Raw genomic sequence first — 25,633 nt, forward strand, 5'->3', positions numbered from 1 at the left:
ACTTTTAATTTTCTACTGAGTCTTCCATGGCCAGCTGTTTAGGCATCGCTTACTTTAATTTTCCTGCACCATCTAGTGATTCCGGCACATAGAGGATGGTCAGGAACAGGGAGGGAGGGAATGAACCAGTATCCAAGGGGACCTCACGTTACTGGCTCTGTTGCTGAGCCCAGTGTGGCTGGCAGGCAGTGGTCAAAGAAGACCTGGTCTCCGAGACATGGTTCGGCTCTGCCTGTCCTCATTCCTGCCCCTGGCACTCAGGCAGCTCAGTGCACCCTCGGCAAGTGCACTGTGGGGACCACTTCCCCTGCCACCCACTCTCTGAGGCCTCCGAGGTCAGGAGGGGAGGTGGCTCCAGGTCAGGCTCCAGGCAGGGGAGGTCCCCTCCCTGGCCTCAGAAGGGCACGTGTCTGTGTGAGTCCAGCAGGCTCCACACAGGGAGAGGTGCCCACAGGGAGAGACACCCACAGGGAGAGGCGCCCACAGGGGGAGGTGCCCACAGGACCCCTGCCAGCGCCTCCTGCTTTTCCCAGAGTGGTGGCTCTGGAGGCCTTCAGCTGGCCCAGGCCTTTGGCTGGTCAGATCTGCTTTGCACTGCATCCTGTAGCCTGGGAAGGGTTTGGTGAATTGAGGGTTTGTGGGCCCCTCTTGGTGAGGTTCTAGGTAACAATGGGCCCCAGAGGAAGGAAGATAAGCAGTGAACACTGAGTTGTGAGCTGTTCTTAGCCACAATGAGTTTCAAACTTTTTACAACTTCCTTCCTTAGTTGAAATTTTAACCTGCAGGGCTGGGTTATGGCTCAGTGATAGAGCACTTGCCTAGCATGGGTGAGGCACTGGTTTGATACTCAGCACCATATTAAAAAATAAAGAACAAAAAAGTATTCTGTTTGAAAAAAAGATATAGGGGAAATCTACTGGGTGTACCATTTTGTATAGTTTTGTCCGTAGAAATATGTTTTACATACTGTAAAATAGATACATGAAATTAATATATATATATGTATGTGCGTGTGTGTATATATATAAATATAAGAATATATATATATGTTAAATATATATACACATACTTTTTCTTGATATCAGAGATTGAACTCAGGGACATTTAACAACTGAGCCACATCCCCAGGAATTTTTATTTTTTTTATTTTGACATGGTCTTGGTAAGTTGTTTAGGGCCTTTACTAACTTGCTGGGACTGGCTTTCACCTTGAGATTCTCAGCCTCAGCCTCCTGAGTCACTGGGATTAAGCTTGTGCCACCACACCTGGCTTAACAAGTGTACTGATTTTCTATTGCAATGTAACAATTTATCACAAATCACTTACTATTTCATAGTTTCTCTGGGCAATCTTTTTGTTTGTGCTTTTCATATCCCATCCTAACATTAAGAGTCAGAAGGCCTCTGGAGTTCTATAAATGCCTCAGGAGCATGTTTTCACTGGGCCACTGCAAGCAAAATGTAACAAGAAAAAGTCAGAGTTCAGCCAAAAATGAGCCAGAATTACATTTGGAAGGCTTTGGGCGATATTCTCACAGAAATCTCTCAAAGTCCTCATCATTACACCATTCCCACTCTGAAAACTTCTTCTGTCCCGTCCTAGGAAATATTATTTCCTGGTCTGAAGAACTAGCTCAGTTAAGCCAGAAATTACAAGAAGGGAGAAGTTCCTCCTTCTACCTCAGTCAGCATCTCCAGGACCTCCGCACCCAGGAAGACTGACAGTCACCAGGGACAGGGCCTCGGAGAGCAACTGGCTGAGGGCTGCAGGCTGGGAGAACACCTTGTCCACAGGCTCATTGCTGGCGAGGTGGCCATAGGCCTGAGCTGCTCCAAGGTCACCTGTTCACAGGATACTCCACATCTCCACTAGGAACATTTCACCAGTTGTCCTGGATTCCACGTCCCACTCAGGCCATGGCAGGATGAGTAGAGCCTGGATGGGAAGAGAAAGGAGAACTGTGCTGTCCTGGAGGTCACAGTATTCCACCTGTCTCTGTCCTCCCTGGTGCTGGGCAGGCTCTAGGGTAAGAGGCAGCATCCATCAGTGCCAAGGACAGGAGGCAGATTCTTAGGGTGCAGAGAGCCTGCTCTCTGGGGACAGTTTGCTGCGTCCTTTCCCCACGGTCTTACAAAGTGAAGGTGTTAGCCATTCTCATGGAGGAAAGGATTTGCTTCCAGCGTTCAGGTGGTTGGCATTAAATAATTTCTTTGTGGCTATAGAATTCATGGCAGTTTGTTTCTTGAATGTTTCAAGGCATTGAACAGAGTAACAGAGGGAGGATCTTTGTTGCTTTGAGCCTCTCACTTTGCTGCTTGGAGTCATCTTCGTCAACTTTGCTATGAATCAACATAAAAACAAGAGTGATACTCCACAACTTTTGCCATATTCCATTCGTTAGAGGCAGTCCACGGGTCTCACTTACCCTCAAGGGGATGGCATTACCCAGTGTGTAGTTGTGGCAGGATAGCTCAGTCACAGGTAAGGGCATGGAGTCAAGAACCCAGACTCCGGGAATTGGGTGGAAGCAGCTTGTGGAGAACAAACTCGTTTGTTTTGAGAACAGATATACATTTTATAGGCTTCCTGCCCAATCACAATGTGCCAAGGGGGATCAGACCACCACGCTCTTATAAAGGTTCCCTTGGTAACACTAGGTCCATTTGGGGCAGTTGCCTACTTTCCCAGGTGGCCAGAGTGGAATGCGCCTCTCCACAGGTTTTCCTGACTGGCAGGAATGTGGTAAGGTTTTCCTACACACTTGAGATGTTCACTGCTGCCAGCCAGGAAGAGGTTTTCTCCCAACATGGAGGAAGTCACTGCAGCCTGTCACAGACTCTCAGTGACCTCACAAAGGACTGCTGTGATGTGAAACACTCTGGGCTGCCATCCTAGTGCCTTGTGTTACAGGAAGGTCACAGGATGTGGTGACTGAGCCCGAGGCATGTGGAGAGCCTGAAAGCACTCGGCTTCAGTCATACTTCCTAACACATTTCCTCCCATCCTCAGGCTGCCAGCTCAGCTTCTCGTTCCCTGATAACCAGTTCCCTGGAGTGCCCTTTTGTACCTTTTCCATCGAAAATGCCTCCTCAGATTTCATCCCTCACATGTGTGTGTGCTTCAGCACTTGCTGATGCTCGGGAATGTGGCCGTGGATTCCTCTTGGGAGTGGGAGAGCCTGGACCGGGGACAGAGGGATTCGTACAGCCCTGGTGCTGGAGAGCTAGAGCCACCTCATCTCCCTGGGTGAGCGTCACAATTTGAACCTAGAAATTCCTGATTTTTGTTCCTTTCAATTTTTGGATTGTCTTTAAATATCTAGAGGTATTGCTTTTTTAAATATCTTTGAGTGCACATATAATTTTCTTTATTTATTTTTATGTGGTGCAGAGGATGGAACTCAATGCCTCACATGTACTAGGCTAGTGCTCTGCCCCTGAGCCACAAGCCCAGCCCTGGTTTGTGTTTTACTGGCAGCCCACATCATCCTCGGTGACCCAACTTCTCCATCCTTCAGGAATCTTGGGTGCCTTTTTCTTGCCCTGTCACGGTTTCACTTCCTTAACAACCAAGGTTCCAGACTGAAATTTTATTCATGTGATCATGTTTTAATATTTTGACTTCTGGGCAGGGCTGTGCATTTATCAGCCAGATGTGCTCTTATTAGAAAAAGGCCAAGAGCCCCTGGATGGTTTTGAAGGATGAAGTAAGAGGACCTTACCCAGGTGAGCATGGGCTGAAGAGGCACCAGCCAGCCATCGTCACACATGATAGCTCGGCTGCTTGGTGAGGCAGCAGCACCCCTGGAATATCCAGCTGGAATATCACTTCACTGGCCAAAAGTCTCTACTGAAGGCCTGCAAAACACACACACAGCCTTTTGCAAGAGAACTTTCTCTTCATTCCAGACGACTCTCCATTTCTATGCTCTCATTATCCCCTTGTGTTACAAAATGGAAAATGCCCTTCTATTTTTCTAGTGGTACTTATTTTATGGATGGTGTGGGTAAGCTCCTTTCTCTACCTTTTTCATGTATGTATTTGTTAATTTCTTCATTCTCTAAAATGAATTGTGCTTTTGCTTTTTATTTTACCTCTACCTCTTGAGGTCTTCCTTATTACCTACTTTTTCCTTGCTGTGTTTTTCCTGCACTCATTAATTCATGCTTTCATCTGACATTCTTTTATCTGATTTTTAAATTTTGTTTTGGTTTAGAAGAGTTAACAAAGAGTGTAAGATGTATTAAAAAACCTTTTATGCTTTCCTATGACAAGAACATGGCCACAAATCTGCATAATCGATTCTATAGTAAGAAAAGACCCCATAGCCTGTGGTTTGAAATCAGGATAAAACAGTGAACACAGTTCTGACCAGTAAGGAGGAAGGGACACAAGCGAGGTTAAAGCTGATGGAGGACAACCAGGGGAACACAGTGCAGAAGAGACAGCTGGTTTGTCCAGGTCCCAGGTCCCTGGATTCTCCATTTACTCCTCTAATGATGATGATGATTTCTTACTAGTTGTGGAGGACTTATTTTGTGCCGGGTGCTTCCTGGAAATAGTGTATGATTCCCTATTCCCTCAAAAGAAACTCTGAGAAGAGATATTTTATCCTCAATCATCATATAGAATATATGAAGAAAAGCGCTGCCAAGCTCACTGATTCTCCCAACACCAAAAGATGGTATCAGTAAAATAAAATAATCTGAAACCATGGTCTGTTTTCTTTCTGCTGTGGTTCACTGCTCATACCTTGTGACTGAACTGCTTTTGAACTCGGTTGCTTGTTGCTTGAGTCCATGCTCAGCTCCTAAGAAATTCTGTCCCAAGATAAACTCCCAAGTTCAGAAGAAAAATTGATAGCACAAATGCCATTTTTACTGAATCCTAGTTATATATGAAAAATTAGTCTCTAAAGAGTTAAGACTTTTACTTTATTTCTAGCTCGTGCCAGATTCATGTTGCTTCAACAGAATTCTCAAATTATTTTCCTGTCTGAAATATCACCCATAACTAACTCCATGACTGTAAATAGAACATACCCATGTCGTGGAGTTCCTCGTATAGTGGTGATTCTGGACTACATTGCTTTCCATGTATCAGACTGATGCTCTGTTGTTTCCAACCTTCCTGTATTTTAGCTTAGAATTATATAAGATGTTCATCATAGTGTCTTACACGTTACTTGCAGATTTGTAGATATTTTATGAAATACTTTCCTTGGCCTTGTCTAGAAGGGAAAAAGAAGATGTGGGGAGGGCTTTGAGAGCATACAACAGCCACATTTTCTATCAAATGGATGAGCAATACTATGATTTAAAGAATAAATAAAGCACTCTGGGTGGGATTATATGACAAAAAGTGGTTTGGCTACACAAGTGGAAGAAATGAGCAAGGTTCAGTATTTACATGTAGAATGACAAAAGGAGAATGAGAAGGCCTGATCACATTCCTTCACATTTATCCGTGACTACTTATGGCCTGGGTATGCCTTTGTCTCCTGTTTACACAAGGCTTGGGGAAGCACCATGTGTAACAGTTTCCATAGAGATGGAAGGGGTGAAATGGTGAGACAGGTCACATGATGAGACTACTCCATTGGTGGACTTGGTCCCTAGTTTTGTAATGGCATCCTCTACTCCATCCTGTGTACCATTCACACTCCTTTTTTCTTGTAATGTGTTTATTCTATAATTATATTCTAATGACTCACATGTGCTAAATATTCATGAGCATAGTATGTGAAACACAGCCTTAGGTCTTTAGTTTCTTATGCTGTTTTTGAAGGGATATGCTGACAATCATTTTTGATCAAACTCCTCAGATGAAGATGACCAAAATAAAAGATATTTCTCTCATTATCTGCTTGAATTTTTAATACCACTTCTTTCTGGCCCATTTGTTCAAACTGCAGAGAATTTGTGAATTTCAAAACTCATTTCCTTCCTGTGAATCTTAGGATATACTTTCTACCATTTTCTATCTGCTACAAAACCAGTTTCCAAATTGCACATGGGCTTTAAAATTATGACCTTGGAGTGAAGGGCACAAGTGAGATTTGGGAGTGTTATGGCTTAGATGTTAGTTGTCCCCCAAAAGCTCATATGAGACAATGCAAGAAGGTTGAGAGGTGAAATGATTGGGTTCTGAGGGTCTTAACCCGATCAGTGAATTAACACCCTGGTAGGGATGAATGAATGGGAGTTTAGGCCAGGTAGGGTGTGGCTGGAGGAGGAAGGTCATTAGGGTAGACTTTGGGGTGTCTATTTTGTGAATTGAGCCCAGCCTCCCTGCCTCCTGATCGTCATGTCCTGGGGCACTTTTCTCCACCACGCACATCTGCCATGATGTTCTCCCTCCTCTCAGTCCCAAAGAATGGAGCTGATGGTCAATAGCCTGACACCTCTTGTGTTTCATAAGCCCACAAATAAAATGTTCCTCCTCTGATTGTTCTTGTCAGGTCTTTTGGTCACATTGGCAAAAGAGCTGAATCAAACAGGGAAAATTATGTATTATCAAGAGATAACTCCCAATAATAGTTGAGAATTCATTTGATCCTATTTGTGGAACGTTTCTACTCGCATCACTTCACCTCTGTCAGCCCTGCTGTGCCCTACACCCAGGAAGCCCCTGGGCAGAGAGTGAACCTGGGTTGAAGCAATGCTTAAATCAACAGGAGGCTTTCATGTAATCGGTGTGAAGCTGCTGCTGGAGGCCGCCTTCCACTTGCTCCTCATTCCTGCTCCTGGGAGCACACATGCTCTTGTACTGAGCACAGGCCCTAAGGTTCCCTTAGGACAAATAGGAAACTGTTGCTGCAAGAAAGCGAAATTCCTTAGGGTCACATGGAAATTCATGTTTGTAATTAGCCTTGGAACCACTGTACAACTTCCAATTAATTTTCCCTTCAACAAGCAGTTGCCAAATTGCAAATAGGTGTAAAATCTGAGACAGTGGCCTAAAGGTCAATAGAGTTATGCAAAGATCATTGTTTATCAAGATGTGTCTCCCAAATATAGGATCATGAATTCAGGTTGATTCTGCATTTGCAATCTTGCTACTGGTACATTTTGTCTGTGTTCTTCTAGTTTTGATATCAGACCACTTGTACACCTACTAAGTTTCTAGATAGAAGGAGAACCTGGGGTTGACAGAAGAGTAAACTCAGATCCCTTGGTGAATTAAATTGGAAACTGCCTCTGGGAGAGGCTGCCATTTGTATTCCACTACTTCTCACATAAGCCTTCTTTAAACTTAATTTTTAAATCTGTTTGTTCCTCTTAGATATACATGACAGTAGGGAACTTGAGACCCCTAAATCTTCCTTACCTCCTACAGAGGCAGGCTTGATCTGTCTTTGGTAATATTATTACCCACCCTAAGTGCCAGAAATAAAGGGATCTCTATTAAACAGAGAGGTTATGCCAATAAAAAGGTATTTTACAAAATTCAGGTGGCATTAGATATCTTAACTACATCTTAAGGGAGCATCTATGACATTATACAAACTAAATGCTGTGATTACATTCCTGAAAACTCTGGCAATGTAACTAATATCCTTAAAGATTTACATTCCCATTAGAGACAATGTCCTCACAGGCCTTGTCATGGTAACAACTTCTTAGCTCTTGGTCATCCGGCATGTCCTGGTGAAAACTATGCTGGTCTCTACCATCACCATCATCATCATCATCATCACCATCATCATCATCATCATCATCATCATCATTGTGATGTTCCCTGACATGTTCAGATGCTGGGACATTTATTGTTGTATTAACCTCATTCCAGAACTCATGTTTTCTTTTTTCTCTTGTACAGCACCTTCCTCCCAGGTGACTTAACCTGTTTTCTCGAAACTAGACTCACCCCTCAGACTCATCAACACACCCACAACATTTCTAAAAGGAAACCAAAGTGCTTGTCCCATGTCACCGCATCTCACCCTGAAGCAGCCAGAGCAGTACTTGCCCATTTCACCTTTCAGCACTAAGGGCACCCTTACTCAGAGGGGGAATGAGACAGGAATAAAAGAGAGTAAATGATTAGGTGGGAAAGACGAGGAGAGTTATAAAAGAATAAGACATGGGCCGCTCCAGTTGCAATTCCCACTGACCCACTTGCTCACACCTCCCAGATCTGCACTTTCCAACACAAATGATCACACCCTGGGCTGCTCCTTCCTGACATCATCCTGTACACAGGGAAGAAAAGGAAGGCAGGGAGGGAGAGGAAACCTGGGATCTATAAAAATGTGAGACACACCACCTCCATGGGCACCCAACTGTGGTCTCCTATTTCCCTCTGGATACGTCTGCCACCTCTGTTCTCTTTAATTAAAAAAATAAATAAATAAATAAAAAGTTGTTTTCTATGCTTGTGTTGTGGTTTGGAAATGCGGTATTCCCCAAAAGCATGTGTGAGACAATAAAAGAAGGTTCACAGCAGATGTAATGGGGTGATAAGAAACTTAATCCAAGTAGCGAATCCCTGGCTGAGAGCTAACTGAGAGTGGGCAGGGTCTGATGGAGGAGGGGGGTCATTAGAGGTGTGCCATGGGTATATATTTGGTATCTGGAGAAAGGAGCGTCTGCTTCCTGGTCATCAATGTGAGCTGCTTCCTTCTGCCATACTCTTGTGCCATGATGATCTGCCTCACCTGCAGCCCTGGGACATGGAAGCAGCTGTCTATAGAGACTAGACCTCTGAACCTGGGAGCCCCTAAATAAATGTTTCCTCCTCTAAAATTGTTCTTATAGGAACTTTTAATCACAGCAGGGAAAAAGGTGACTACAACAGCTTACCTCACCATTACACAGGTATTAATCTTCAAACAAGTGGAACGAGGAACCCATCCTGATTTCCAAGGTGGTGTCAGAGCTTTATCCCTTCTCTGAAGCTCTTACTGTATTTACATTGTGAACACTGCTCACCAGGCCTACAGGAAGATCCAACATTACTTTCTATCCCCATATTTCCTAATTAATTACTTATTTAATTAATAGAATTAACAGACTAACTGAGAAATCTGGACTTTTTTCTTACAAAATACTTGATGATTGAAATTTCCTTGCATAATAATTCTCTAGGCCAGCTGGCAAACCTTTGAGCTCTTCCAATGGTCCCTCCAAAACCACCCTCAGCTTCTTCTCCACACTCCCTCTGTGTTGTATTTCTGTCCCAATGGCTGTAGGGATGCACCACATTCTATCACATTTGTCTCTCTTCTCTTTTCTCCTCTGGGAAGTTCTTATTACTTCACAGGTTTGGAAATCCAAGCACAGTACAAACTCAGCTTCCTTCATGACACCTTGGATGTGTTCCCAGCTAAAGGTAATTCTCCTTTCCTCTACCCTTCAAATGGAGAAAATTCATAGATGAGACATGGAAAAAGGTTGACCCTCCATTCCAAATCCATTTCAGGATCATGTTAACGTTAGAGGTAATTTAGGATTCAATAAAGCAAACAAATGAGGGTAAAGAAAATAAATATTTATTGGCTCATGTGTTCTCTTTAATGTTTTTAACCCTTTTTAAGAATAAAAATCAAATATAAATTAAAACAATCTAATAAAACTATCAACTAAGTATAATGAGAAAAAAAATTTTTTACAACAATACATGTATTTATATTTTAAACTAATGGTTATTTTAACAGAATCAAAATGACAAAAACCTTTCAAAGTAAATATGCTATAGTAACCTGGAGTTATGTTATTAATAAAAGGAGATATTTTTAAAGTAAAAGAATTAGCTCTTGTAACTGAAAAGTCAATATTTGAGCTCTTGAACATAGTGCTAGGGTAACTGTCCTCAAGGATCTCTGTTCCATTTGATGTCTGCTCTCATGTCCTCTGTGTTCATCTCATTCCAAAGAAACCCTCCACACAGTATGGTGGAAAAGCAGTTCTCTGGAACCCCAGAATTTCACTGTGTGATTAGTCGTTGACTTAGAGAGAGACAAATTGTCATTTGTAGCAGTCAGCCAGTTGGATAATGTCCATAGGGAGCATGTCTCCACCTTGAGACCGGTGTTCCCTTGCAGAAGTCTGAGTTATTTGCATGGCCAGTCTAAATGGCAAGGTCACTCCTAAGGCACAGGAAGTGGGGCCACCTAAAGAGAAGGGGAAAAAAAAAAAAAAAAAACTCATTTAGAGTCAGAAAGACACTTCCAGGAACAGTACATTTGGTTCCTTGTCAGGTCTGTTGGGTGCTTTCATCTTACCCTCACTCAGAGTTAGCCACTCATGTGTGTCTCATGCTTAAGTCTAAGCTGTTGAGGGCAAGCAGCAACAGAGGTTCAACCAGTCGGAGCCTAAGAACAACAGTTAGCTGTGTGAAGAACCTTCATGGACAGGATGAGTGAAACAGAAACCAAGGTCAGCATGTAGTTAATGTTCTTTCAGGCCTTTCTTAACTCCATGAATGAAACTTGATATTTTTCAACAATTTAGGGAAATGGAACATCCCTTAAATGAAGGGACAGTGTTACTGCTTAAAATGCAATCAGGAAAGGAAGGGACAAGGGCAGGCTTTAAGATGCAACCAACTAATATGAAATTTCTGACCCCAAATGAAGCTAGGATCCAACTAACATTAAGAACAAGAAGTTAAAAAATTTTCCTCATCAAAATTGTGGTATTTGGAAAGAAAACTTTGTTTTAATGTTTTGGCATTGCTAAGTGCGAACAGGACTTAAAGCTTGCATTTTTAAAATTGATCCCAATTTGGAAATGAATTTCCCTTTAAGGTCTTAAGAAATATGCCCCCTGCCAAGAGTTTTAAATGTTCAAAATGTATTACTAAAGAATATTTTCTTTTAAAATTTTCTTTCCTGAGTAATTTTCAATAATCTGTGAAAATATTCCTGCTTTGCATTTTTTCCTCTCAATAGATTGATTTATGGGGGCTGGGGAGATAGCTCAGTTGGTAGAGTGCTTGCCTCACAAGCACAAGGCCCTGAGTTCAATCCCCAGCACTGCAAAAAAAAAAAAAAAAAAAAAAAAAAAAAGATTGATTTATTACAACTAGTTATTTTATGGTCACAGTACTATAATACAGTTGGCTCATGGGATCACCACATGGATGGTACCTAATTGGTGATGTTTCCTATAATGGACTCTTAGTAAAGCAGGTTGTAAGCTTCTGTTCACCAAGTCCATGTTGTAGAGTCTGTTTAGTATACAGGTTCATCATTATGGAATTGAATGAGATTTACAATCCTATGCAATCACCTCTGCTTATCACTGGGGGTCTTGGAAAAGGAATTCAGCCTCCATTCAGCTCATTTTACAAACCTAAAATGGGGCTCATAATATGGGGTTCAGAGAATTGTGAAACTTGCAGAAAATGATGTGATGATTTGCACAGAGCATGAGACACACTATAAAGGCTAAAGGAATACAAGGACTCTTGACAAAAGAGTGATTTTTATGCTAAAACTGGTATTCATTCTCTTGAGAAAGGAAAACTGGATATTCCTGTTGGAAGAATAGTCGATCAGTCATAGTTGAGTATTCCTGTGTAAAATGAAAAGTGTCGCTGTGTGGATGTAAATGACAGAACAGGGCAGGGCCCTTATTTCCCGGATGCTGCAATGCTCTGCTCACGTGTGATGGGCTGAAGCGTCTGCTGCTTACCTCCCTAAGGGCACCTGGTATGTTTCCTGACAAATATCCCCACATGGGGTCCATAGGCCACACCCAGTGTGACTTCTCATCTCCACCATGATACAAATATCTTACTCCAATTCAGACTCAATGTCATCTTTTTGAGCAAAGCAAAGCTGCTCTGCTTCAGGCCTCTGAAATTAAAGAATGTGAAGACAAACAAGGCATAGTGTACAGGGTATCTCAGTGGGCACCTCAGGGATCTCACCAGGCCACACCTCATGGCACTGTGTCATGGTCAAAGTCAGGGTGCTATCAGACTCTTGAGGACTTACATAACTTCACTGCTGCCTGGACAATATTGATTGAGTGCCTCTTCATGAGAATTATTTTGAGTTGCTAGGATGAGTCACCAACTTTTCACATTTTGTCACATATCCATTATCATTGTCTCTTTCCCTAATTCCATTTTTCTGAACATTTTGAGAAGAATATTTGTGTTTCATACCCCTGAACCCTTTAATGCCTCTACTGTGCTGTGGCTTGTCCAGGAAACACATTGTCTATTCTAACTCTGGAACATTTCTAAATTCAGGAAACTAACATAGATACCTTTCTCCAATGTCTAGCCCAGGTTTGTTAGTTGTCCTAAGAAAATCCTGGAAAATATTTTGCATCCTCCATACCTGGTTTAAGTCCAGGGTCACCAAATTCCTACACTTGTCACATCTCTTTAGTCTCTTGATAGTCTTAGAAAATTTTCAAATTTGCATAATTCTGAAATATAGAGTCAAAGACTGTGGCATTCCTGTGTGTGTGTCTGTGTGTATGTGTCTGTGTGTATACATGATGCTACCTTGGTGATTCTACATCCAGCTATTTTGTCTAAAGCCCAGATTGGCAAAGCTCATTTCAGCTCCAAAGTCACGCTGGGAGCAAACGGAACATCAAACATGTGCCACCAGGCCTGCGATCTAGAACTAGCTGTCAACGTGTGTGCTATGTTTACCAAATGGAGTGAGTATGAGAGCTTGGCAGGCAGGAGGTGACTAGAAGAGGACCACCCACAAAGGAGGGGTGGTATCCATGGGTTCTTGGCTGGAGGCCTTGAGGCTGAAGGGGCAGAGGCCCTGTGTGCCAGGGTGGAGGCCAGTGAATGGTTGACAAGTGGCAGCACGAGAAGCCTGGGGGTGTTGGCAGAGGCTCTGTTCTGCTGAGGGTTCCTGGATACAGGCTGAGGGGTGGGCTGTAGGACAACAGCAGGGTAGAGATTGGAGTTGGGGTGGGTGACCTGAGGCACCAGGGGTCCAGTGGAGACAGCTGTGTGAGCTGGCTGCCTGTTCTTCCTCCGGCCATGGCCCTTGGGGTGAGGGCAGGAGCTGCCCCAGGAAGCAGGAGAAGATGGAAAAATCACTGCCATCAATGGGGGGTGGGGTGTCAATCTCAATGTCCTCAGGCTGCACAGTGACATGGCCAGCAAGTGGAGCCGATGATTTGGCTATGCTGGTGGCAGAGATGCTGGTAGCAGGTCCATTGTGGCCCTGGCAATGGAGGTTGCAGGTGCAAGGGAGGAGAGTAGGGCTTGGGAAGGAATGGGGAGGAGGAGGAAGAGGAGTAGCGGGAGGAGCAGGAGGAGCAGCCCAAGGAGAAGGGGCATTAGGAGGAGGAAGAGCAGGAGGTGGAGGATAAGGAAGAGGAGGCAGAGGAGGATGAAGAGGAGGAGGAGTGAGAGGAGGAGGAGGAATAGGAGCAGCAGGAGGAGCAGGAGGAGCAGGAGGAGCAGCCCAAGGAGAAGGGGGATTAGGAGGAGGAAAAGTAGGAGAAGCAGGAAAAAGAAGAGAAGGGAGAGGAGGAGGAGGGAGGAGGACAGAGAGGAATAAAAGGAGGAGGAGCAAGAGCAGCCAAATGAGAAGTGCAATTAGGAGGAGGAAGAGTACGAGGAGGAGGATAATGAAGAGAAGGAAGAAGTGGATGAAAAGGAGGAGGAGGAGGGAGAAGAGTAGGAGGAGGAGGTGGAGGTGGAGGAGGAGGAGGGGGAGGAGAAGCAGGAGGAGGAGGAGGAGTAGGTGGAGGAGAATAAATACACATGGGGATGGGGGAGATGGATCTGCCGCGGGTAGGAGGAGGAAAGGCACAAGGAGGAGTAGGATAAAGAAGAGAAAGAACAGGTGGTTGAAATGGAGGAGGGGGAGGAGAAGGGGGAAGAGGAGGAGGAAGAGGACGAGGAGGAAGAGGATGGGGAGGAGGAGTGGGAGGAGGAGAATCAATACACATGGGGATGGGGGAGATGGATCTGCAGCGGGTCGGGTTGGAGGGGAAAGGGACCTGGATAAGAGGTGTGGGGAGGTGGGAATTGGGAGGTGCCACAGGTCTTGGCAGGTGTGTAGGTGGGTGACAGTCATTGGGGTTAACTCCCACATTGCTTCCCACTTTGCTCCAAGCAGGAGGAGTGTGAGTGGGAAGAGGCAGAGGAATTGAACTGGGGCTTTCCCCCTCATCTTTCTTTGGCACGGGGGAAGGTAGAGGGACAGATGGGTTCAGGGGTTCAGCAAGCTGGAATTGGATCTGGTGGCTGGAAAGAATATGGGGCATCTGGGAAGGGTGACTGGGTGGGCTGATGAGTGTGCCTTGTGGGCAGGGGCTGCAGGTCGGAAGAAAGAGTGGAGTGACTGACTGGTGTGGGGGAGCCCCCCTTCTACCTGCCAAGGCCTGTGCATCCTCCCCCTTTTTCCTCCTTGCAGCCTGAACCTCCCTCCTCAGGCTGCCTGAGTCCTCCTGGAAGCACAGATGTGGCCGCTTGGCAGGTGGGGGCAGCTCTTCCTCAGGCCAGGGCACCAAGAGTGACAGGGCTGTCACCATGGGCAATTTTCTCTTCCTGAGCCTCCAGGTAGCAGCCTCTTGGAGGGAAAGCATTGAGGTGGAGCCCAGGAAGATGTTTTGCTCAGAAGCCCCTTGATGGAGGCCCGAGGGCCTGGAGAGATTGTCCGATGGTGTTCATCTCGCCTCCCCTTGCTCCCTTCCTCTGGCAGTGAGCAGCAGCCCTGGTGTGGCTCGGGCCGCACTGCTGCCTGTGCCTTGGCTGTAACCAGGACACCCTCAGCAGGGCGCTGGGAGCAGCAGGTGGCAGGGCTCAAACCAGAGGAGTGCTATGGAGACACCTGGGCCCTGTCTGGATTGCTGTTGGTCTCCAGGGGCCCAGGGCTGGGTTCCAGGGCACTGGGATTTCCCTGAGCCTCCACAGACTTTGCTGCTGTTGCTGCCCCTTGGCTCAGGCCTCCCTCGTGGCTCACCACTCTCTATCTTTGCCTTCTCCTCCTCCTCCTCCTCCTTGTTTAAAGACCTAACAAAGCCTAATAAGTCTGGAGAGGATAAGGCCTCACTTGTAAATCTTTAACACTGTTGGAATTATCAGGAATGTAAGCACAACATTTAGTTAATTTACTTAATGTCACCTTATTTTTGTAAAATATCTTTTTACTGGCATAATCTTTTTGTTTAGTAGAGATCCCTTTATTTTTATTACTTAGGCTTAGAGAATCGTACTAGCAAACATTGATTAAGTCTACCTGTACCGGAGGGTAGATGATCTGTAGGCCTTAAACTGACTAAAAACTTATAACTCTGGCAGTTTCTCTTGATAGTTATCAGGCATTTTTGTCTAAGAATCTTTTTTGCTACCTCTAGTCTTCCTTATTGGGGGGGGGGGGGCTACCACAAGTGTACATCTCAAGTTACATTAAAATAACTATTATTTAGTTTTTAAAATGTCCAGGAATGACTGTTTTTATTTTAACTGTTTTAAGATCAAGCTGGTCAAATTGACCTTGTTCCTAGCTGCTGTTAAGAGTCAGCTGAGTTTCCACAGGGGTCACTCTTGGGGAACTTGTGAGCAGTTTCTTAGCTCCTTTAGTGCCATTCATCTGGTAGTGTCTCCTTGGTGAGGTGGCCTCCTTTGGAAGCATTAGGGATGGCTCCCTTTCCCAAGGACCCTCCTCTGCAGCAGGCGCACTGATTGGCTTTTCATCCTTTGGTCAAATCAGTCTCCCTGATCAGAAGGTTGTGTGGCCCAGAGTTGCAAATCTTGTTCCCTGGGTTTAGGCTGACTCTGAGGGCAGAGTCAAATTCTCTTGACCCCTTTATTTTAATCTCAATCTTTAGGTTTTGATCTTAAACATCCAGCAAGTCAGTTTCACCAGTCATACAATAAAAGTACTGGGTTTTAACTTTAATGTCTATGACTTTATAGTCCTTTACCCACTTTTATTAAACTGGGGTCTATATTATCTGTCCTATAGGTGATGGCTTATTATCACAAATTAATTTAGATTGTTCCTGAAGCAGTACCTCTGTAAAACATCAGTCAACAGTTACAGAATTTACAAGGAAAATACAAAATGGAATTAACAACAGTAAAAACATATTTAGTTGTGTAATAGCTATCTTACATTTTGGCTGAGCTATATATTATATTCCCTGTTTGAAATCACAGTAATTTTATAACAAAAAATCAATCTTTAGAGTGTAACTTATGAGCTGAAGTCTGTCTTATTTTGGAGCCATTGTAACGTAGTAAGGTAGGAAGCAGAGCCTTATCTCAGGTAAGGCGGGGCTCTTCATAAATCTTAGGTAAAGCAGTCTAGTTCTGAAGTTGATCATTATCTTTTTTTTAAATATCATTTTATAAAGTTTACATATATTACTTCCTAAATCTATATGAATGTTAGTTAACACAGTATGATATTATACCTAAAACATGAATCAAAGAAAGCTGAGAGAGCTTTTAACTTTCCTTTTGTTTAGTAAAGTGGCAAAATGTATTTCCTGTTTTATGATATTAACTTTTAAACAGATCAGGTTCTCATTATCTTTTAGAAATACATTTACAGATTTATCCCAGTGCAGAAGGTAACATAAGGTTCATGTCCAGTTACAGAACACTAAAATGATATAAATAAATCCCCAATAAAATTTCTTATTCTGATAAGTTTAAAATTACCATTAGAACTGTAGATTGGAGAATACCAGCTGGATAAAATGTTCTTTTAAACCTTTTAAAGACTTGTACACCTGGAAGATATGAACACATTTAATATATAAAAAGAGTAACAGAATCATCATTGCATTGATGTTTTTATATTAACCATGTTTAACTTTTAACAGATTAAAACATTACAAGGTTTTAGATATAAAAATATATTTAATAAAAATTTTTCTAGATAAAAAAGTCTATGTGCTAAAATAAGGCTGTAATACATCTAAGTAAACAAGAGTGTCTAAGTGATTAAAAATGTTAATTAAGAGCAAATTTTAAAAGGTTTACGTGTATATGTAAGTAACACAACAGTTAAAACTATTCAAGTCTTTTCCTAAGGTCAAATATTAATGTACTGATATAAACAAAAGTTCAGTCTATATGCTGAAATGACTAATAATTCTTAAAACATTAATTTACTCTTAACATTGTATCTGTTAAGTTTTATTCTCTAGAACAGCTAATCTTAAAAATTGGGGGTTGTACAATTCTGGTTAAAAAAACTGTTATTTTAGAGTATTGTACTACATTACAAAGTCTAAATTTTCTTTCTTTGGACCCTTTATATAGAATAATACCTGTTAAGACTTTTAGTAATCGTGTTTTTAGTGATAATATAAAGTAAATTTAAACCCTTTTTTTATTTACCAATTTATGAAAACACCAAAAATGTTTTTTAAGTCTCTAACAAACACATCTATGATCAATCGCATATATGTTAAATCTAGTTATTTTTTTAAAAGCCAAGTTATCAGAGAATTGTATTGAGCCATATCAGTCATTTCTTTCCTGATGAAGAAAAACCTAGAAACAATGGATATTAGACTTTTATAAAATTAACATTTTATTTATTTTTTTAACCACCTGGAAACAAAACTGTTAGTAACTTGAAAGCCATATTTTTGTTTACCCAATTTGAAAACCTTTTAAATCATGTGAATCAAAAATATTTGGATCCATTTTTTAAAAATTTTAATTAATGAGCTCATATGTCAATTTTGGTACCAAATATATGTAAACATGACAATACACTGATGTACATATACATAAAATAAACAGATGGACAAAGACCTTATAGCTTATTTTTTAAAACCCATTAGACTGAGAATTAACCCTTGTTAACTGGCCTCTGAATGAAACAGAGCATTAAGAAAACTTTATAATTGGATAAAATACGTCTGATCAAAAATTAACCTAGGCACACCAGATCGAAATTATGAACTAAAAAAAATAGAATTTTAAAGTCTTTTTGGCCTCCATGCTGATGTGGTCCCTCTCATCAGAGATGAAAAGGAATTAAGAGAATATAGACAAAGGTTATGCCTTATCCCTCCCTGAAGGAGTTTCCCAAAGAGACAACAAGGGAGCTGCTTCCATTGGTCTCCTTGGGAGAGCCTCCTTAGGTTGGCATCTTGTTTTAAACCAATTTTCCTGGTCTCTTGGATAGCAGCCATCAAAATTTTAGCCCGGCATTTTGGTGGACCAACTCCAATAGTTGGAAGTTCCTATTGGCAGCAGTTTACATTTTAATGTAAGCTTCAACAAACACGGCTAAAAACATTTTTAACCATTTTTTTACACAAATTTGACTATAAAACATTTAATCAGGATGTTTAGGTTACCCAAAGACAATTTGGTGGTCCCCTGAGGGGGCCATATGACCTCGAAAGTTGGTCATTCTCTCTCACAGAATTTAGAGAGAGAACAGTCATCGAAGCGGGTTCTGTAGTCACTGGCTCTCTTCTGGAATTCCTGGAAATTAGTTAACATGCTCTGGAGGGGAGTACATGACTGACATGAGGGACACTGACCCATGCTTACACTTAAAGGCAACAAAAAACCAGAAAAGGACAAACACAGAACAGATAAAACACCAAAGACACAGACAAGTGGCCACTCCAGATTCCAGACCAGAGGAACTGAGCAACGTCTTGCCAGTCCCGGACTCAGGAAGTAATGCTGCGTCCAGCCTTCCTCAGAGTCCCCAGATGTGGATCCGCCAGAAACAGACTTACCTGTCCCCCAGGGGTGTAGAAACAGGTGACTCTCGGAGAATTTAGTTCAGTCCTGGGGTGGGGCTCCACAGACCATGCAGCCTGGGGCTGAGGAACGTCTCTCAGAGGCCCTCCCCTAGGAGCAACGTTGTGGCCTCTCCCCTCCGCAGGAGTTTCCAGGTCAGTGGTGAGCAGTGACTGCTCACCAGGCAGCGAGGATCTCGCTGGGGCCTCCAAATGTTATGGGGCGCAACTTAAGAACAGACCTATCACCACTGAGAAGTCCAAATTTGAGAGTCTTAATTATTAAGGTGGCCAGCTGACTGTCTCACACGATGACCCAAAAAATGGCTATTGAGAACAGCCCTGACCACAGGATTGTAGGGGTTCTTATACCAAAATAACATTAATCATAAATGTCTGTTGCTATGATTCGAAATTATATATTAACATCATGAGATCATCAACAGAGGGGGAAGTGGGTCAAAATGACCCTTACCTAGGTACAAACTAAAGAATGGTTACTAACATCCACACAATCACTGTTCACATGGTGCATTGTTTAGGAGCAATAGGAATCAAAAGAGAGCAATTCTTTTACTACATAGGAGTTGCCATTGTATATTATTAAACATGTCACACCAAGTAACATGATGGACACAGAGGCAGGGTGTTCCCATGGGAGAAGCTTATTTCTTACATAACATGGAGTCTCAGAGCAAAATGGAGTCTGTTTAGTCATTTCCCTTAGAGTCTGGCCTATAACATTTTCATGGAACCAATCTGTCAGTCCATCACATAATGTATCAAAATCCTCATCAATCCATGCACACTCTGTCCCCAAGAATTCACCATACCCCAAACTCTCCCTAAGGCTACTCTGCTGAGGAACCAACATTAAATCAGCCATGCTGTCAGCCAAGTCTCTTATTCTCAGGTCACACAGACTTCAAAAGCAGGCTCTAGCTCTGTCATCTTTGTAACATCGAGCGTATGAGGGAAGGAGTGTTCAAGTGTCCTTGGAAAATAACACTGAAATAGTCTCCATTCCCTATGTTTTTAAAATGTTTTTTTAGTTGTAAGGGAACACAGTACCTTTATTTTACTGACTTATTTTTTCATGTAGTGCTGATGATCCAACCCAGTACTTCACATGTGGTAGGGGAGCACTCTACCACTAAGCTACAATCCCAGCCCTCCATTCCCTATTTTAAAGTGCTCCACAACATACCATCCTCACCAGAGAAGCCAGAGCTCCTGAAAATGGGCCAGCAACTCTCCTTTAGATGAATGGAGATGCTACTCTCACCAATACAGAGGAGTGCATACTATTGTAAAAAGGAAGATGTCTCCTCTGTGGTGTTGAGCAGTGGCTTATTTCTAAGCCATAGTTCTCTGCATGTCCTCTGATGTCTGATAATTGTGACTCCTTGCAAGACTTCATTACACTGCTTGTACACACAAGGGTTCTATCCTGAGTGTACGTTCTGATGTCAGATGAGATTTGACTTCCAACTAAAACCTTGCCCACTCTTCCTACAAACATAAGGTTCTTCTCCTGAATGTGTCCTCTGATGTCTAATGAGGTGTGACTGCTGGCTAAAGCCCTGCCCACACTCCCTATACACATGAGGCTTGCCCTCTGAGTGTGCCCTCTGGTGTTTAATGAAAGTTAATTTATCACAAAATCCTTGCCCACATTCCCTGCAAAGGAACTCGAGTGTACCCTCTTATGCCTAAATAGGTTTGGTTTCTGCCTAAACCTTCTGCCACAATCTCTGCACATGAAGGGCTTTTCCCCTGAGTGTGTCCTCTGATGTGAAATCAGGGTTGACTTATCATTAAAGCCTCGCCCACACTCCCTGCATACAAATGGCTTCTCCCCTGAGTGTGTCCTCTGGTGTGTAATGAGGGTTGCTTTCCTGGCAAAGCCTCGCCCACACTCTGTGCACACAAAAGGCTTCTCCCCTGTGTGTGATGTCTGGTGTTTGTTGAGGTTTGACTTCAGGCTAAAGCATCGCCCGCACTCCAGGCATACATAAGGTTTAACTCCTGAGTGAGTCCTCTGGTGTGTCTTGAGGTTTGATTTGCAGCTAAAGTGACGCCCACATTCTGTGCATATGTAAGGTTTCTCTCCTGTATGTGTCCTTAAATGTCTGATGAGATGGGACTTCTGACTAAAACTTTGCTCACACTCTATGCAAACATAAGGCTTTTCACCCGAATGTGTCCTCTTATGTCTGATGAGGTGTGAATGCTGACGAAAGTCACGCCCACATTCCCTGCAAACATAAGGCTTCTCCCCAGTGTGTGCCCTCTGGTGTGTGATGAGGTGTGCCCTTAGGCTAAAACTCTGCCCACATTCCTTGCACACATAAGGTTTCTCCCCTGAGTGTGTCCTCTGGTGTGTGATGAGGTTGGACTTCCAGGTAAATCCTCTCCCACATTCCCTACACACATAAGGCTTTTCTCCAGGGTGAGTCCTTGGGTTTTTGACAAGGACTGACATACTGCTGTAGTTTGGTCCCCACTCTGTGTACATGTATGATGTCTCCCCTGTGTGTGTCTTCTGGAGACTAAGTAGGTTTGACTCCTCAATAAAGTCTGGCTGGAACTCTTCAAATTTGATTGCTCTAAATCCTGGGACTTCCAAACCATGCAATACTTTGTCCCCTTCCTCAAAGTCTGCCTTCTGTTTTAGGCTGGGCCTTATATCCACTATTATGTTGTCTTCCTTGAACTTCACTGGATGTTCTTCACGTGGGTTGGAGGACAGCTTTGAAGTGTCACTTTTACTTGGGCTGCCAAACAGTGGCTTGGAGTCTTGTTCTCTTTCTTGAATTTTTGCTCTGTCAGTCAAGCAGAATTGATCAAAGACTTGCTCCTGCTGTCGTTCCTGATACTCTGTGCAGTGTTTCCCTGGGTGGAGATGATTTCCTGTATATAAACTTGAGAATAGCTGAGGCAGATGACTGAGCCACACATGTTGGCTAAGGACTTGCTGACTGCAGAATACTAGAGGGCAGGAAGGACAAGGTTCACTTTCTGACTTTGATCCTGCTGAATAAAGAACATTTTCAGAGAAGTCATAAGTAGGGCTGTCTAGATCATTTTGCCTTGCCTACTAATCAGTCATAATACATTCATATTACAAGCTATCTCCCACACAGAAATCCTTCACGAGTCCTGTTTTTCATTTCTCTTTATGCATTACATTTTCTGTTGCAGGAGTTAGCAAACTCATCCAACAGGCCAAGTTCAGCTTGTAACCTATTTATGTAAGACCTACCAGCTTTTAAAAAAAAAATTATCTTGAGGAAGGAAAGAAGACAATCTGACAAGACTGTATGTGGTCTTATAAGCTTAACATACGTACTACATAGCACTTTAGAGGAGTATGTTGACCTCCATATTGTTGTAGACAACTCATACCTAGAGCTTTTCACATTATCACATTACTCGGGTACTGTTCGGCAGTACAAAAAATCAACCAAAAACAAAAATAGATCAATAAGTGTTTATTCATGAAAAACACTGAACTTCAGAGAACGAGTTTGCAACATTATTGCTGTAGTTGTCTTGACCTCTCCCTCCATCCTAGCTTAGTTGTTAATGTGGTAGCTTATAGTAAGACAGGCCATCAGAGGCTACTAGAGGGGCTAACTTGATTTGAAATGGAAGATGAGAAACCAACACCCACTGCAACTATCCATAAAAGTAAAGGTCTAGGGCTGGGTTGTAGCTCAGGCAGAGGCATTGGATTTGATCCTCGGTACCACATAAAAATAGATAAATTAAAAAAAGGTACTGTGTCCATCTACAACTAAAAATATTTTTCAAAAAGGAAAGGTCTAGGTAGTAAATGAACAGGGAAGACAAGCAACTGCTATCTGAGGATTATGGTCTTGAAGAAAAAAAAATTGATTGACGGTCCAGAATTTAACAGGGACACACTGAAAATGAGACTATCAGAGAGAGGCTTGACAAACTCTCCAAACATCCCTGGCTGTGGACTGAGTGGTCTTGGGCTCTCCACATATCCCTGTCTGACAAGAAGGTGACAAACAGGGCAGTTATTGAACTGGTTTATATTGCACCCATTTAGTCCCATTGTCCCAGATGTGGAACACCTATAAAAACTTAAATATAGTACATAATACATAATATAATTATATGACAGTTAAAATAATATTATCTAATATGAATATTAGATTGCAAGAGAGAAGCTCTTTTTTCTAATACTTTTTTTTTTTTTTAGATGTTAATAGACCTTTATTTTATTCATTTATTTTTACGTGGTGCTGAGGATCGAATCCAGGGCCTCACACTTGCTAGGCAAGCGCTGTACCACTGAGCCACCACCCCAGGCCTGAGAGGTGCTCTTTTAATGCACCTTTAGTCAATTTTGTTAAAATATCTGCCAAATAGCCAGGAGTGGTGGCATATGCCTGTAATCCAAGCAACTCCGGAGGCTGAGGCAGGAGGATCACAAGATTGATGCAAGCCTCAGCAATTTAGCAAGATTCTCACAGCAACTTAGCAAGACCCTTTCTCAAAATAAAAAATAGAAAAAAGGATTGGGAATGTAACTCAGTGGTAAAGTACCCCTGGGTTCAATCACCGGCACCAAAAAAAGAAAGGAGAGAGAGTAAGAGAGGGAAGGAAGGAAGGAAGTGAGGAAGGAAGGAAGGAAGGAAGGAAGGAAGGAAGGAAGGGAGGGAGGGAGGGAAAAGAAAAATTTGTCAAATTGAGAGCTTGGACTTAATAGGTTAAGGAAAGCTAAATAGACAAGACATGTAAATGCACTAACTGACCCTGGGCGGGATGATGTTCTGGCAGGAAAAAAAAAAAAACAAAAACCATATTCTTGTGTCTATTAACAAAATTGTGATATAAAATATATCAAAGTTTACTGAGATTAATAAACATAATGCAGTTATATGAGAGAATACAGAAAATCCATAGAAAAATTCCTAACATTTACTGTATGAACATACACATACATACACATACATAAAAATATATACATATATATTGAGAAAGGGAAGGAAGGGAGCAAGAAAGTACATGAAAAATAATAAAGTAAATTGGGTAAAGTATTAATAGGTGATTTTATAATACCATATATTTACACATAATAAAGGTATTCTGTTTATTATTATTATTATTATTATTATTATTATTATTATTTTGGTACCAGGGATTAAACTCAGGGACACTCAACCATTGAGCCGTAGCCCCAGCCCCATTTTGTATTTTATTTAGAGACAGGGTCTCACTGAGTTTCTTAGTGCCTCACTGTTGCTGAGGCTGGTTTTGAACTCATGATCCCCCTACCTCAGACTCCACAGTCACTGGGATTATCGGTGTGCTGCATGGAGTACAACCTGTGAATCTGCTGCATTTTCAACTGAGTATATTCTACCACTGTAAGCAGCTCAGAGGGCAGGAAGTAAAGCTGAAGACTTATGGATTTGAATATCAGAAAGCCAAAGGCCAGAAGAGTAGTTGAGAATTACTGAATCCTTAAACACAAAGAAACCACTAAAAGTGGATCCCTAAAAGCTGCATGTGGCGCATGCCTGTGGTCCCAGTGGCTTGGGAGGCTGAGACAGGAGGATCTTGAGTTCAAAGCTAGCCTCAGCAATGGCAAGGCCCTAAGCAACTCAGTGAGACCCTGTCTCTAAATAAAATACAAAATAGGGATTGGGATAGGGCTCAGTGGCTGAGTGCCCCTAGGTTCAATCCTCAGTACCAATAAAAAAAACAAAACTTCAGGTGGCCTCTGCACAAAGATGACAGGCAAATTATGCAGACATGTGGGAGACTGCCAGAAGGCCAGCTAAAATAGAAGCTATTTAAAGCAACAGGAACAGGGCAGGAATACAAGCTGTCACACATCCCTGAGGAGACTGAAGTTTACAGTTGAATTCAGATGAGAAACAGGAAAGGAAAACAAGGTGGGCAAGGGAGAGGGTCCAGTTGTTAAATTTAGCAGACAAAGATTTCAAAGAAGCTATTGTGAATATTTTCAACTAACTAAAAGAAATGATGTTCAAAGAAAAAAGGAAAATATGGTATTGATGTGAGAAAAGATGTAGAATTTTAACAAAGAAATGGATGCATTTTTTAAAAAAGGAAATTAGACAACTGAAACAAACAATAATTTAAGAATTTACTTGAAAGGTTCAATAGCAGACTGAAAATGGAAGATGAAAATTAGTACATCTGAAGATGATTAAATAGAAATGACCTACTCACTCAAAGCCAGCCTGAGCAAAAGCGAGGTGCTAAACAACTCAGCGAGACCCCATCTCTAAATAAAATACAAAATAGGGCTGGGGATGTGGCTCAGTGGTTGAGTGCCCCTGAGTTTAATCCCTGGAACCCACAAAAAAATAAATAAAATAAAATAAAATAAAATAAAGGCATTCTGTCCATCTAAAACTTTCAAAAAACATTTTTTATAAAAATTATGACAGCCAGAAAACATTGCAGCCCTGAAAGAAAATGTTTTAACCAACAATTCTTTATCTATATTATAAAGGGGGAAATAATATTTTCAGATTAAACTGAAAAATTCAATGCCAGTTGACTGTATTAAATTCTAAAGGAAGTCTTCCATATAAAGAAAAATGACACCAGATAACAGTTTGTCATATAAAAGTGTGACAGATACCAGAAATATGGGTAGATATCACACACACTCCCCCCCACACCATGCTCACACATCTTCTATATGCATACTTCTTCTAGTTTCTTTAAAAGTAGATGACTGTGTTATATGACTGCTTAAAAACTGTAACATGGGCCACGGATATAAATCACTGGTAAAGTGTTTACCTGGATTCAATCCCCAATACTGCAAAATTAAATAGAATATTAAAAAATATTTTAACACTATAGTTTTGGGTTTAGGATTATACAGGCATAATGTACATAACAGTGCTAAAGATGAGGAGAATGTAAACACACTCTTGCAAGATTCTTACACTAT

The 25,633-nt window shown here is 42.1% G+C and overlaps 1 protein-coding gene across 5 annotated transcripts in view; it reads right to left on the reverse strand.

Moving 5' to 3' along the window:
• Positions 1–19,057: 19,057 nt before the first annotated feature.
• Positions 19,058–25,633, reverse strand: part of ZNF875 (zinc finger protein 875) — a 41,460-nt gene continuing 34,884 nt past the window's right edge. For 3 of the 5 annotated variants that reach the window (XM_079118822.1, XM_079118821.1, XM_079118823.1), the window contains exon 4: positions 19,059–21,696. In XM_079118822.1, coding sequence (XP_078974948.1) covers positions 20,309–21,696 — 1,388 coding nt within the window. In that variant the 3' untranslated portion in view covers positions 19,059–20,308. Of the gene's footprint in view, positions 21,697–25,633 lie in introns of all 5 variants that reach the window. The other 2 variants (XM_079118820.1, XM_079118819.1) reach the window with 2 other exon arrangements.

The sequence above is a fragment of the Sciurus vulgaris genome, assembly GCF_902686455.1.
Source record: "Sciurus vulgaris genome assembly, chromosome: 17".
Taxonomy (NCBI): domain Eukaryota; kingdom Metazoa; phylum Chordata; class Mammalia; order Rodentia; family Sciuridae; genus Sciurus; species Sciurus vulgaris.